This window comes from Sciurus vulgaris (genome assembly GCF_902686455.1).
Source record: "Sciurus vulgaris genome assembly, chromosome: 4".
Lineage (NCBI taxonomy): Eukaryota > Metazoa > Chordata > Mammalia > Rodentia > Sciuridae > Sciurus > Sciurus vulgaris.
The window spans coordinates 100,382,826-100,398,956 of NC_136464.1; the positions used below are offsets into that span (position 1 = coordinate 100,382,826).

Consider the following 16,131-nt stretch of genomic DNA (forward strand, 5'->3'; position numbering starts at 1 on the left):
AGTTTTCATTGAGATTTTGTTAAATTTAGAAATTAATTTACACAATAATATGGCCCTTTGTTTGTAAAAAGGCTGTTTTTGCTACAGAGATATTTTAATTTTTATTTTTAATAGATCTCACATCTTTATTGACAAACATATTAATATATTTTTTCTGTTATATACAAAATATTTTTTTCCATTCAATCTTCCAAAAGATTGTTTTCAATATATGTTATCTACTGATTTTGTATGTTGATTCTATACTTAGTAATCTAATTGAGTTATCTTACTGTTTGCAGTAGCTGTTAATAAAATATCTTGAATCTTAAAAAAAAAAAAAAAAATAACAAGCCAGTGAATATTACTTCAGTTTTTCAAGTACATTTGTGTTTAATGGTTGGCAAATGGTAGTTTATTTATTCTAATCGTTCTTTTAAAACAATTCACATGTTATTCTTAACAAATTCTGTGGTGCTTACTAAGCATCATCTATAGACTGAATTGCATTCAGAGTACAAAGATGCTGCCATCCATAAAACCAAAATTAACTTTAAAATGTACTGAATGAATTGTAGCTTCTTGTCAATAAGTGTTTTTAAAATAAATGAATATGAATACTTTAAATAAAAAGAAAAACTTCTAGGTTTCTGGATTATTAACAAGTAATTTCACAGTATTTCCCCACTGATTTAAAGTGCTACCTATATCATATATGATAATAATCATTGTATTTGGGTCTGTATTTTTAACTTTTATTTCTCATGATACCACTTTATTTGCATAAGTACCTCTCATTACTTGTATTTTTCAGAACATTTGTGCCTGTTTTCTTGTGTTTATTCTTCTATGACTCTAGAATCATTTTACTAAATTTGAGCATACCACCTGTCCACATCCACTTCCTCCTTTTTTAGTGTTTGTCAAAAATAATGATCAGGATGCCTGACATCAATGCTATTAATTAATATGTTTTCCTGTTAGTTTTGTACAATGCATAAAGGAATAAACTAAGATTAATATTAGAGATAATATGATTTTATACAACTAAGAAGATCAACAGAAAAAAAATCAAATAATGAGAAAATTCTGTAAGGTTCACCAGAACACAAACATTACAAATCAAATTGGGGGAAAAAAAAAAAAAAAAAAAAAAAATCAAACAGATTTCCTATTTAGTAGTAATGATTTTTCCCCTGAGGGAAAAAAAGATTCTACTCATAATAGTAACAATACAAAGTTCCCTAGGATTACTCTTAAGAAATGAATTTTGATGAATGAAAAAATTAAATGTAAAGAAATGAGACCAAGACTCAATAAGAATATGTTAGTATTTACAATGAATTTTGATGGATACACCTTTTAAGGAATGAAAATAATTGAACATATTAAAAACAGGTAAACAGAACTATATTTAAATCTATAGATAAAACATTATACTCAAAAACGAATCTGAAAACTATCTGAAAATTTTGACAGATCCTAGTTTAATATCTTTAAATATATTCATAAAAGTATATAAGAAACAAAAACCTAAAGAAAATTCCCTCCCAAAATAAACCAGAAAAAGAAAACTTATAAAATAAGAAATACAAATGCTCTAGATAATTATTTTTAAAAAAGATTGAGATACCGTCTCGCCCTACCAAACTGGCACAAATTAAAAACAAAACAGAGATCAATCCTAGAGAAAATGCCAAGAGATGGGCAGGCTCACTGAATACTGCAGGTACTGTAAATTGTTACAAAAACCTTTCCAGAAAACAATCTGGCAATTCACATCAAAAGTCTTAAAAACCATTCATGCTTTTTGTTCCAAGAATTTCACTTTTATAACTCTATCCTAAATTTACATGTTTGGATATTTATTGGTATTTATTTAGGTACCAGGGATTGAAACCAGGAGCACTTAACCATTGGGTCACATCCCTGGCAATTTTTATATTTTATTTTGAGACAAGGTCGTGCTGACTTACTTAAGGGCCTCACTAAATTGCTGAGGCTGCTTCCTGAGTAGCTGAGATTACAGTTGTGTGCCACTGTACTGAGCTTATTTATTTTTTGAGATGGGGTCTTGCATGTTGCCCAGGATTGTCTTGAACTCATGGATTCAAACAATCCTCCTGCCTCAGCCTCTTGAATAGCAGCATGACTTCTAATAGCAATATTTGTAAATTATCTCCCCCCTCCCCGCCATCCCCAGTGCTGGGGACTGAATCCAGGGCCTTACATGTACTAAGCACATACTCTACCACTGTGCTATATATCCTCAGTCCAGAAACAATCTTAATAACCCGTAACATGGGGTATGTGAAAGTAGCTCAGTGGTAGAGGACTTGCCTAGCATGTGAGACCCTGGGTTCAATCCCCAGCACAGCAAAAAACACAAACATTAGTTGAACATATTATGTATGACTTGTGCTTTACCAGGCCACAAGGACACAACCTGTGTAAGTACAGAATTAACCTTTCACAAGAATAGGTCTGGTCTTCGTCCAGGGTTGCTGGTAATTCCTAAGGCAAGAATGTCCAGGCTTTAACTATACCCAGGGCCCTTGACCCACACCAGATGGTCTAACAAGGGGATTTAGGGTAGGAATTTTGGGCCCAGGGGTTCAGCCTGATCTCTGGAAGGGCTGGAGACAAAGGTTCAGGCATGTGGGGAGCCAACGAGGTTTACATGGCTAACTCCAATAACATTTCTGGACATCAAGGCTTCTGGTGGGCTTCCTTAGTTGTCCCTAGTCCATATATATTATTAAACACTGTTGCTTAAAATGTTTACATTTTCCATGTCTCCATCTGTAGAGGATAATTGGAATAGCTTGTGACACTTTCTGGAACTCTACTCCATGTGTCTTTTCCAGCTGATTTTATTCTGTATCTACTCACTACAATGAATAGTAACCATGAACATAATTTTCAGTGAGTTCTGTACTACTTGCATTTAGTGTCTGTGGTGTACTCTTTAACTTCACACAACCTTGAAGACATTCACGATGCTTTCATTGTAGAAAAGGATCCAAACAACTAAAGATATTATATTAAATGACAATGTGCTATGATTGGGGACATACAGGGTATTATGAAAACATGCAGGATATGTACACCTAGGAAAAGGACATAGCATTTAAAAAGATTTGGATTTGAGTAAAAGAAGTACAGTATAGGATTATTCAAATGGAATAAAATGTCAAAAAGAACTACACCACTAATAATTTGCAAATTTTGAAACAGACATCCTCTAAAAGATGAAATAATCTGAAAATTTAAGAAAATTTAATGGAAAGTATAATGTGGAATTATGATTAACTGAAAGATTATTAATGAAAATTTGCTGATATGCATTTCACTAGGAATGAAAATTGGTTCATATTCTATAGAAGGTATTAGTCGATATTTAGCAAATGTGTCAATGACCTTAGAAATACTATTATCTTTTGATTCAGCAACTATATTTCAGGGAAGTTATCCCTTATTCACATATGGTAAAATTATAGGATTATTAAGTATTCTTTTAATATGCAAAGATGAATACATGTTACATGTTTTTCAAAAGAGTACAGAAACTGCTACCTATACGACAAAGTAGATGGAATCATTAAAAAGAATGAGATATATAGATATATTAAGCAAAAAAAAAAAAAAAAAAAAAAAAAAAGGTGTGGAGCAATGAATAGCATGCTACTGCTTGTATAAACATGGAAAACAGATATAGATTTATTTATTAAATAGATGTATTTATTAAATTATTTTTTATAAATATTTTTAATTATAGATGGACACAATACCTTTATTTATTTTTATGTGGTACTGAAGATGAAAACCAGTGCTTCACACGTGAGAGGCAAGGGCTCTACCACTGAGCTACACTCATAGTCCTTTATTAAATTATTTACATGTGTGGTTTATATACATAAAATTTCTCTTGAGGAACACACAGGAAATTTGTAGCTCTCCTCTCCCCAGGGAGAAATGGGCAGAAAGGGACAGAGGGAATTTTACTCCATCTATATAGTCTAGTGTACTTTTTGGAGTTAGGATCATGTGAATATAGCACATCTATTTAAATATTAAGTTATTTATAACATCAACTATCTGTGAATTTGAATAACATAACAGAGCACTACCATAAATATTGTTTGTAAATATTTAGATTATGTATGTACATACCTGACATTCTATTTCGTTAGTTTTCATTGTCTTTAAGTCATCTTGTTTACTTATTATCTTCTGAAGCTGAAAAGATTGCAAACATGAGTTTACATAGGTATTTACTGAATTTTTCAAAATAACCTAAAAAATGGACAAGTTGTTATAAAATTCATACTAGTTATTTGCTAAATATTAATAAAAATACTTTTTACATTATAAATCACTTTTGACCAGTAGGAATGAAAGGAGAAAAATCAACAAAAGCAGAGTATTTATTATTGTTATAATTTTCTTCTTAGAAAGTTAGCTTACTTTAATAGATACATGTTGTGAAGGCAGCAGTTAAAAAAAATTCAAGATTATCTGGTCCTACTTTCAAGAGAATTTTTATTCATAACAATTTTTTATACCACTGATACTTTACGGCCACATTTTCAAGCACACAGCTCTTAAAAAGGTATATATGTAAACATATATGTGTGTATGTGTGTGTATATATATATATAAACATGTATATATGTATTCTCAAACATGTAGTATATGCTTTTCCTTCTTTTATATACTTACAAAGCATTAAAATAAAGATACTTTTATTAATTATAAAGTTGTAAATGGTGCCTTGAAGTTGAATACATTAAAAAACCCACCTACCTTTCATAATCATTTGTACAAATCTTCATATGGAAAGCAAATTAAAAAAAAAAAGATTAAAAAAATCAGATGAAGACAAAATCCCTAACTATGAATTCAAATCAATTAGGAGACACACTTTCCCCTAGGTTATTTCCTTATTACTAGTTATTAAATTGCTGCAACTAAATTCCAAATTATCTCAGATTTAGCTACTTAATTATATCTGTTTTAGCTAAATGCTTTATCTTTAGTTCTCTGAATCCCTCACCCATTTTAAAATGCCCCCACCCTACTTAAGTAGTTTAGGGAAAGGAATGGAAAAACTTTGTATTTGTTTCACTGTTTATTTTTTAAGTTGACAACCAAATGATATAACACCAAGTTCAATACCCAAATATTTCTCCATTTACTTACTGCTCCTAATTCTACCTCTTTTTAAAGTTTCAGTGGGCAAAATTTCAAATACAGAGTGAACAGAATTCTATAATAAACCATATATAATCAAAACTCAGCTTCAGTGATTATCAATACATTCTTGGTTTATCTATACTTCTACCCATTTTGTTCCCTTCAGTTATTTTATGCTCTTTAGAAAAAAATTATCTATGCTGAAACGTACAAATCTTAGCTATAAAATTTTGATAGTTTTTGTGTTTGTGTGTGTGTCTCTTCCCAATCAATCCTTTCTCTCTGTATCTCTGTGACGGCAGTTCTGATTTTGTTTCTACCTAAGTTCATTTCAACTAGTTTAGAAATTCAAGTAAGTGGATTCACATACTATGCATTCTTTTGTGTCTGCCTTCTTTCATTCAGCATAATGGTCTCGAGATTCATCCCTGTTGTTTGCATATCAGCAGTTTGTTTCTATCACTGTTGAGCAGTATTACATTATAAGACTATACCACTATTTATTCATTTATCTGTTGACAGATGTTTGTGTTGTCTTCATGTTTTGGCTACTCTGCATCAAAGTGCTGTAAATGTTCTTGTACAACAAAGCTCAACTTTCTCTTGGATAAATACCTAACAGGGTAACAGATCTGTTTAACTTTGTAAGAAACTACAAACTTTTTTCCAAAGTGAATTTCCTTGCCATTTGTTATGATCATTCTTTTCAATCATTTTTGCTATTAAATTGAGAGTATAGTGCATATCACCATGGTTTAAACTTTGTATTTCCCTGACAACTCATACAGAGCACTTTTTCAACTGTTTATCGCTCATTTTTGTATATTTTTCTCTTGAGAAGCGTCTGTTTTAGTCTTCTTTTTTTTTTTTTTTTTTTTTCAAATCATTACACTGTAGGAGTTCTTTTCATATGCTGGATAAAAATCCTTTGTCAGACATGTATTTGGAAAATATTTTCTCCCAATCTATAGTTTGTTTATTCATTTTCTTAATGGTGTCTTTCAGCATAAGTTTTGGTTAAGAGTAATTTATCAGTTTCATTTTATTGCTTTCAGGGCTGGGGATGTGGCTCAAAGGTACAGCACTTGCCTAGCATGTGACAGATCCTAGTTTTTGCCCCCAGAACTGCAAAAACAAAACACCCCCCAAAACAAACTCTGTCTCCCCTAGATCCTGAAGATACTGTCTGTTTTTTACTCTAAAGTTTAGTGATTTTGAGTTTTTATGATTAGATCTAGAATCTGTATCAAATATATTTTTGCATAGGCTAATTTTTTTCATATGAATTTGTTGAAAAACGTTTCTTTCCCAATTTATTAATTTGGTAACTCTCCTGAAAGTTAAGTGACCATGAACACATAGACTTTATTACACTTATCTTCTTATCTGCCCTTTGGACAGTAGTACAGTGTCATTCATTATCACTCTATCTTCATAAGTCTTGAAGGCAGCTAGTATGAGTTAACCAGCATGTTCTTATTTATCACGATTATTTATTTTAGGTCCTCTACTTTTACATATATCTTTAAAATCGCCTTGTCAACTTCTATTAAGAAAAGAAGGGCTGGGGAGATTGGGGAGATAGCTCAGCTGGTAGAGTGCTTGCCTCAAAAGCACAAGGCCCTGAGTTCGATACCCAGTACCGCAAAAAAAAAAAAAAAAAAAAAAAAAAAGCCTGCTGGGATTTTGCATGGGAAAGTTCAATCTTTAGACCTATTTGGGAGGAAATGCCATTTTTGCACCAAATCTTCTAATCTATTAACATGCTATTATTTCTTTATTTAGGCTTCCTTGAGTTTCTACCAGCAACATCTGAAGTTTTCAATGCATGTTTTTTGCTAATTTGTTTCTAATTATTTTTGATATTTCCTACTCTACTCAATTAAGAATCAATCTTAATTTCATTTTCCACTGTCTGCCACAAGTATACAGAAATACATTTAATTTCTGCATACTGATCTATCCTGAGATCTTTCTAAATTCAGTTACAGTTTTAGAAGTCTCTGCTTTTTTTGTTGTTGTTGTTGGTTCCTTAGGATTTCCTCAGCTCTGGAGGCTGAAGCAGGAGGATCTTAAGTTCAAAGCCAGCTTCAGCAAAAGTGAGGTGCTAAGCAACCCAGTAAGACCCTGTCTCTAAATAAAATACAAAATAGGGCTGGGCATGTGGCTCAGTGGTCAAATGCCCCTGAGTTCAATTCCTGGTACCAACCCCTCCCCCCAAACAAAAAACCCACACACAAAAAACAAAGACAAAAACAACTTTGCCTTACTCCTAGTCTTAAGTGGAAAATATTGAGTACTTCACCTTGTAGTATATAATCCCATTCAGTCAGTGATGGAATTGAAGCCAGGACTTGCGTATGCTGTACTTACTGAGCTACACCACTAGATCGTCATTAAATTTTTTATAAATGCTATCAGATTTAGGAAGTTCTCTTCTGTTCCTACTCTGCTGAGTTTTATCATTAAAGGGTTTATTTTGTTAAATGCTTTGTCTGTGTATTAATGTGACCTTACTGATGTTTTCCTTTATTCTGTTAATATGACCATTAAGCTCAACCATTAAGCTCATCTAGTATTCCTTGTATGAATCTCACTTGGTTATATTATTTTATAAAGTACTGGATTTGATTTTCTCTACCTGGTTAAGTATTTTATACTTTTGTTCATGAGGAAAACTAGTGCATAATTTACTTTTCTTGTTAGATCTTTGCCAAAATTCAGTTATCTGAAATATACTGGTCCTATAACACGGGAAGTTTTCCTTTCTTGTGAATTTTCTGAAAGTTAGAGAACATTTGGCATTACCTCTTTTTTAAATGCTTGACAGATGTTATCAACGAAACCATTGGTACATGAACATTTCTTTCATAATAAATTTGATTCCTTTGACAAAGGACTATTCAGATTTAGATTTCATCTCTAGTTTTGTTTTATGAGGCATCTATTCATTTCATTTGAGCTGTCAAACTTATAGGCATTAAAGAATTAATTGTTTACAATGCTACATTTTTACACTATTGCTATCTGTAGCATTTTCTCCTTTTTTACTCTTCATGGTAATCTGGATCCTTCTCCCGCTCCCCGTTTTGACAGATCAATACCAAAGGTTAGTAAAAATTTATCATATAAATAACAATTTAAAAAACAATGTTATTCATAAAATACTAGTTACAAATTTTTATAAAGTTCAAAACATTTTGCTTTTGTAAGATATTTGATATAGTTGTTATAATCTTTATAGTCTTGTCAGTTATTAAAAAAACAAAAAAGCAAATAGAATTATTCTATTGAAATAGAAAAAATTTCCCTTGATACTGGGGATGTACCACTGAGCTACATCACTGGCCTTTATTTTTTTTTTTTCTGAGATAGGGTATCACTAAATTGCTGAGGTGGGCCTCAGACTTGTGATCCTCCTGACTCAGCCTCCCCAGTTGCTGGGATTACAGGAGCACTGAAATGAGAGTTTTTAAAACAATTTTTTAAATTTTTATTTTTTAGTTGTTGATGGACCCTTATTTTATTTATTTATATGTGGTGCTGAGGATCGAACCCAGTGCCTCACACATGTGAGGCAAGTGCTCTACCACTGAGCCACAACCTCAGTCCCCAAATAAAGAGTTTTTAAGGGGCTTATTCCATCATGGTGTGAAATTCAGAATAGCAAGGGTCTGTCCTGAAGTCTATCCAAGTGGATTCTGTCCCAGATAAACCTTGCCATGTCAGATCTTATCTATAATGTTTCAGTTTGGACTCAAAGTAAGGGTTCGTGCAGGGTTCTGGTGTACTACCAGGAGTACAGTGTTGTAATTCAGTTCTGTACTAAATCTCCATTTGAAAGAGCATAAACACTTTCCTCTAGAGACCTAGGTCAAAAGGTATCTCTTATCTCCTATGGCTCTTTTTTAAATGGTTGTACATGACACTGATTCAAGACAACAAGCTACTAACTGTATACTATGTGACCAGTGCTGTTCTGGTCTTGGGAAAATAGTGGTAAAGGATAGATAATGTATATGCTCTCACTGAACTTACATTCTAATGGGCTAGAAAACAAGACCATTTCAGATAAACTCAAGTACTATGACTAAAATAAAATAAAAGCAGGGTTAACTGGATTGAGAGCCAGCTGGGGAGGGATTATTGTTAGGCTGGTTTATTCCAGGTAATTTTTCATGAGGATATGACACTGGGGTTGAGATATGAATGATTAAAAACTATTAAAGGAGTGGGTAAAGGAAGAAAATATTTCTGGTGGAACTTGGGGTGTTATGTTAGAGAAAGAAAAAGATGACAAAATTGTTATATGGTAAGCTGTAAAAGATGCAGGAGGATATCTGTTTGTTAAATACAAATTCTGAATGATTTAGAAAGTACTGCCAAATTGACCACTTAAATTTGTATTGGCTGTTATTTTCAATTTTGGGCTGAAAATGAAGTATGTAGAGTTTAATCTCTGGAACAAGAATACTATTACAAAATCAAGAATACTAATTCTACTGAAGGCTTTTATATTTATTTAGTAATAACTCTAGTAGGTATATTTAGCATGATAAAATTATAAGACACCATCATATTAAGAACACAGTCTTTCTTAACCCAAAAGGACTACCTAAGGAACAATTTGTAATAGTAAGTAGACTTGTTATCAGTCTTTTGTTTAGAGAAGCTGCATTAAAACCTTGGCACTTATCCTACATAAGCAGATGAACCATCTATCAAGGTAAAGATTAAATAGATTAACTATCACTGGCTTTGATCACTGTTAGCATGTTTATTATTACCTGACAGAGAACAACTCATACAGATAGCTATTATTTAATGAGTTCTTGGGACAAAGTAGTAAGTAATACACTTGCAATACAGTTTTTAGATCTGAATATTAATAAAATATATATGTGACCACAAAATACAAAAGTAACAAACTGAGGCAATTTGTATTTTAGGACTATCATGGAACTTTGTATTAATATATTTCATTATTTTTGCATTTGTTGTTCAAATCACTTTGTTACATTTATGTTTTGAGGATTAAGATAGTTCTTAATGACTTTTTGTCACTTATGGTGTGCAAAACGTTAAATACAATTTACTGGGGAAACAAACATTCAGATATATTAAATAACCCTGTTCTTGATGCTTTTCTGATCTGAAATGAACTCTGTTTTTCTGATCTGAAATGAACTGTTTCCTTCAAGAACATTTCAAATATAAGATGCTACATAGTTAAATTTACTAATACAAGGATTATGGAAGTGAAATCACTACTCAAACAACTAATATAAATGTAATTTTATTCTCAATACTTCTTTTTAAACTGAAATACATATTATACTCTATGAGTTATCAAGCTTAGTGTTTCATTTGTATGATCAGCAAAAAGAACCTTTTATAGGCTTGCAAGGTTGACTTTCATGACTTTAAACTTGAAAAAAAAATAATCAGTGATGTATCCTAACATATTCTTTTCTTAATTATGGGCTAATCCCGAGATTTTCCAAACATTTAGGGAGAAACCAATCATATTTAGAAATTGTTCCATAAATTTAGTGTAGTAGACTGTTATGTAAAAAAAAAATGTTTTGAAAAAACAAAGTAGGTATGAGCAGGTGCAGAAGCTATATACATAGGAAAGAGAGTGTACTGAAAAGGCACACTAACACTGCTATGTGAACATGGGAACAACATGCCCTCTATTGCCTTTTTTTCAGTTTCATGTTCAGTATCCCCTTTACCTACAGGCTTAGTCGGGCCTCATGTTGCCACCAAACATTTGTAAAGTAAAGCAAAACCGTGGTCCTAGTTAAGTATGAGAGTAATATCAACAGGGGCTCTGCCAAGTCCACTTTATGAAATAACCTCCAGTTTTATTACTATGTGGATATAAGATTTGACTCCCTAGGCCTTGTCTCTCTCAGGAATAAAACCAGAACTCTCACACAGGTCTAGGGAAATAAATGGTATGTGCAAATTCTAACAGGTTCATTAACCTAAAAGAATCTCACTTCTATGCATTATGACCTTTCTATATGAATTATCCCTACCTGAATAATGTCTTAAATCTATTTCTTGTCCCTAGAGTATCGAGGTAACTAGAGAGTAATGGTACTGTTGTTTCAGGTTCAGCTTGTGCAGACACATCTTTTTCCTTAGGCTCAACTTAAATAACTCCCTTTAATCATTGGATATTTCAAGAGTATTTTTTATCTACTGTGACCACTTTTGCACTTCCCAATTACTCCTTTTCAGCTTATTGCTCCATAGTGTTGGTTTCTACCACTCCTTGGAAATGCTTCTGTAATGTTTCCAACTGACCTACAAAATTTAAGGGGCTCTCTACTTAGTCTCTATCCTACTTGGCCACTTTTAAAAGAGTTTGGTATTAAACACTTTTTAAATTTTTTTGTTATTCTTTTCTTTCCAAGATTTGATTATTCTCACTCTGCTTACTACTCTGTTCTTTGTCAATTTCATTTCTTTGCTTTTCAACCTCAGCTTGAACCTTGTAAATGGAATTGTTCCAAGAGTGGTCTTACTACTTTTCACTGTGCATTCTCCCACTTTGAGGTCATATATTCTCATGACTTCATGACTGTCTCTATGAAAATGTTCTCCAGTCCTGGCTGAATTCTTGATGAATCTTCAGTCAACTATATTTGTTTCTCTAGAGGGATGTCCTACTATTTTATCAAGCTCGACATTTCCAAGTTCAGAGTCAAGATCTTTCTCAACCCAGTCCTCTGAATTCTTCTTCAAATGAGGCAGGGAGACATTGAGGAAAGAGCAGACTTGGATTCAAATTATGGCTGTAATATTGACTGCATATCAATTTACTCATCTTTAAACTGGGATACTACTACTTATTTTGTACATGTCAGACATAACCAATCCTCAATAAGTACCAATCTTCTCTTTGAACAATGAGTAAGTAGTCTGGAAAAAGGACTGCCTACAAATTTTTCTTTTCCCCTCATTAATCTAAATGAAAGCCACGTCCTACAGAGGCTATTCCATAATACCTCCTGATTGTATATCATTCTTTCCATTCAAAGCTGTAAATTCTACTATTGCAAGAGCCTATGGAGTCTCCTTGCCTTCAATCTTCTCTCATTTAATTCATCTGTACTGCAGCCAGACATGGATTTTGGAAGACTATGATTAACTCTAAGTTGTTAAAAAAATTAATGAAAGTGTGATGAACTCTTAATTGTTAAGTCTATAACAACTGGTTATAGACTATGTCCACTGGTTTCTCCTGACAGTACAGTTCACAAGAGAGATTCAGCTAAAAGAGGTTCACACTTTAGCTGTGCTGTACAACTGCAGCAAGGCTGTTACCAAAGCTCCAAATTTTATAATACTAATATCCCCAAGGGAACATAAGTAATAAATAATAATAATGTTCTTTGTAATCACTCTTTGTATTTTCTCTGTTTTCTTCAGCCTGAATGGAATTGAATTCAAAGACTTATGTCTGTCTGTCTAATATTTCCTTTCCTCCTTACTTTCTGAGTACCCATGGTCCTAAGGAGAAGCCATAATATCTGAAATTCTTGGTTCTTTCCATTTAGTCTACTCATATGTACATTCAATTCCTTGGGGGAATTCTAGGTTGCTTTTTATATGATAAACTTTATTCACACTGCTTCTTTGGAAATATCTAGAATTGCAAACATGTGCTCACACTGACTTTCTAATGAAACAAATATTTTTCAAACTCATATCTGTTACATAAAACATTTTTGAATACATGGAACATTCACATATTCTTTAAGCAGTTAAACAGTATAGTTTTCTCTATAGCTTTCTATTAAATTTAACTTCTACCATTTTGAGAAAATGAATTCTGTAAGATTGCTACCTTCTTATCTGAATAGTACAGTGAAACCTTATATATCCATATATTTTGTGTAACTTCATTCCTGTGGAATCCTCCAGCTTTCTTATTTAAGCTGGAAACCTAGAAGTACAAAAAACTTTTCAGCATTTAGAATGGTTGTCATAAAATGCATGTAATAAAATTTGTGTAAAAATTTTCTCAGTTTATAGTCTTGAAGCAGTGCTGATTAAAAGAAATATAAGTTTTCTGGTAGTTACACTGGGGAGGCAGAATTCCAAGTTCAAAGTCAGCTTCAGCAATTTAGTGAGGCCCCAAGCAACTTAGTGAGACTCTGTCTCTAAATTAAAAAAAAAAAAAAAAAAAAAGGGTTGGAGATGTGACTCAGTGGTTAAATGTCCCTGGGTAAGCCCCGGTACCCCTCCCTCTGAAAATAAAGAAAAGAAAGTAAAACAACAAAAGGGTAAAACTGATGAATATTCAGATTATTATTTCATCAAATATTAATTTTAAAAAAGGATATTTTACATTCCTTTCCTCCTCCTTCCAAATTCATTTATTAATTTATTTGGCAGGATGTCTCAATTCAGATTTTATATTCCACTGGAAAAATTTAAATCTTTATTTAGGATTTACAGTTGCAAAAGTAGATTCACATACCCAACTCATTTCAAACATACTAAGTTTTCCAATAACTGAAGTAAATGTCAGTTTTTCAATTTAAATTTTAAATTAAAAAATCAATTTCAACTATCTCAGTCACACTAGTTTCATTTCAAAGGCTCTGCGCATTTGAAGCTGTTGGCCAATCTCAAGCAGGCTTGCACTCTGGCTCCTGGCACTTGAGTTCAATATTTGTGTAAGTTTTGTGTCTGCACACCAATTATGTTTACTGAACTTGCTATTGTAATATGGCTATTATAATAGTTGATTTTATTAAATATTCTGTAAAATAATGTGTTTTTCTGGAAATACTGGAAAGTTGGAGGCAGAACTTAACTATTTGGAGACATTAAGACAGTGGATTTCTTTTGTAACCTGGGTGGGTGAGGATGTAGCTTCAAAAACACCTGAGTACTTACATAAACCAGAAGAACCTGAAAGTATTAAGCAGAGAGACTGTATAAATTTTTTTTGAAGAGTGATACAAACTCCAAATAAACAGAATTAAGTCTCTTAGATCTGGCAAGACTCTACACTAGAGGAGCACAACATTATTATCTGCCCCTGCCTGGTCACATTAGAAGCTCTGTAGTGACAAAGAAAATGTGCTGAGATTTCTGTACCTGGTTCTGTTCTAGGGACCACACCATGCTTCAAGTTGAGGTTATGTTTCTTAGTTAAATACAAAAGTTCTGTTTTTCTTTTTCAGTTCTTTCCTTGCCCCACCTCTGTGTATAGGCACAAGAGTACATTTTAGTTTCTTCCAGACTATCTAAGCCCAATCTGAAGTAACACAACTACTTACATTTCTGAAAAATGAGACTGAAGAGAGCTATTTCTTTTCTTTCTTTCTTTTTTTTTTTTTTTGGGTGGAGGGTGTACTGGGGATTGAACTCAGGGGCACTTGACCACTGAGCCACATTCCCAGCCCTAGTTTGTATCTTATTTAGAGACAGGGTCTCACTGAGCTGCTTATTTAGCACCTCGCTTTTTGCTGAGGCTGGCTTTGAACTCACAATCCTCCTGCCTCAGCCTCCTGAGCTGCGTGCGCCATCATGCCTGGCTTGAAGAGAGCTATTTTTATTTCAAAAAAAAAAAAAAAAAAAAAAAAAAAAAAAAAAAGAAAAAGAAAAAAAAGAGAGCTGAATGCTTTACAATTGTGTGATAAAGGCACATTGTTAAAAAGGTGCTTCTAATTGGTTATACAGATTATACAGTCAGGAAAAATAAAAATTTAGGAGTCTACATTCAGATTGCTTTGCATTAGTTACACATAAAAGTGAAATTCAATTGGATATATCCATATGTGCACACAGCATAATTTGGTCAGAATGGAGTTCCCACCCTTTCCCATTTTGACTTCCTCTCCCTCATTCCCCTTCCTCTACTTCAGTGTTCTCTCTTCTGTTTTCATGAGATCTCCTTTTGTTAAAATTTCTTCATTCTCTCTAGGTTCTGAATGAGAGAAAATATTCAACCCTTGACTATTTGAATCTGGCTTATTTCACACAGCATGATGTTCTCCAGTTCCATCCATTCACTAGCAAATAATATAATTTAATTATTGTTTATGGTGGAAGAAATATCCATTCTGTATATATACCAAATTTCTTTATCTATTTATCTATTGAGAATAATATCTATCACCTATCTATGGAACCTAGGCTGGTTCCATAACTTGGCAACTGTAAATTGAGCTGCTATAAATATTGGTTTGCAATGTATCACTATAGTATGTTGATTTTAGTCTTTTGGATAAGTGCCAAGAAGTGGAATAGCTGGGTCATATGGTCTATCCATTCCGAGTCATTTGAGGAATTTCTATATTGCTTTCCAAAGTAGTTGTACCAATTTGCACTCCTATGAACAATGTATGAGTGTACCTTTTCCCCCATATCCTCTCCAGCAATGATGGGATGACTTCAAGTTAAAAATGCTTCTGTACAACAGAGGAAAAAAGAATGTGAAGAGAGTATCTATAGAAAGGGACATCTTTGCCACCTGCTTCTCAGATAGGGCATTAATATCCAGAATACATATAGAATTCAACACCGGAAAAAAAAAAAAAAAAAAAAAAAAAAAAAACCCAATCATTGAGGGGCAAATGAACCTTTCCCAAAAGAAGAAATGCAAATGGCCAACAAATATGCGAAAAAACATTCAATATCCTTAGCAGTCAGGGAAATGCAAATCGATACTATACTGAGATTTCATCTCACTCCAGTTAGAATGGCAACCATAATTCTGATTACTATAGAAATGAAAAATTACTGTATAATCATCAGATGTTTTATGAAAATCTAAAATAACTGGCAGCTATTTACTTACCTTAAAAAACTCCTTTTTCTCAATCATCTCATTGCCATCGGCGTCTAGCATTTTAAAAGCAACATGAAACCCAGTATGAGGTTCTGCAATGAAGTGAAAAATGAGTAATTATTTAAATGGTGATG

General features: G+C 32.8%; 1 protein-coding gene across 1 annotated transcript in view; it reads right to left on the minus strand.

Moving 5' to 3' along the window:
* Window positions 1–16,131, minus strand: part of MICU2 (mitochondrial calcium uptake 2) — a 124,613-nt gene that overhangs the window by 28,746 nt on the left and 79,736 nt on the right. The window contains 2 exon segments of the mRNA XM_079138890.1: window positions 4,153–4,218; window positions 16,007–16,089. Of these exon segments, the coding sequence (XP_078995016.1) occupies window positions 4,153–4,218; window positions 16,007–16,089 (149 nt within the window).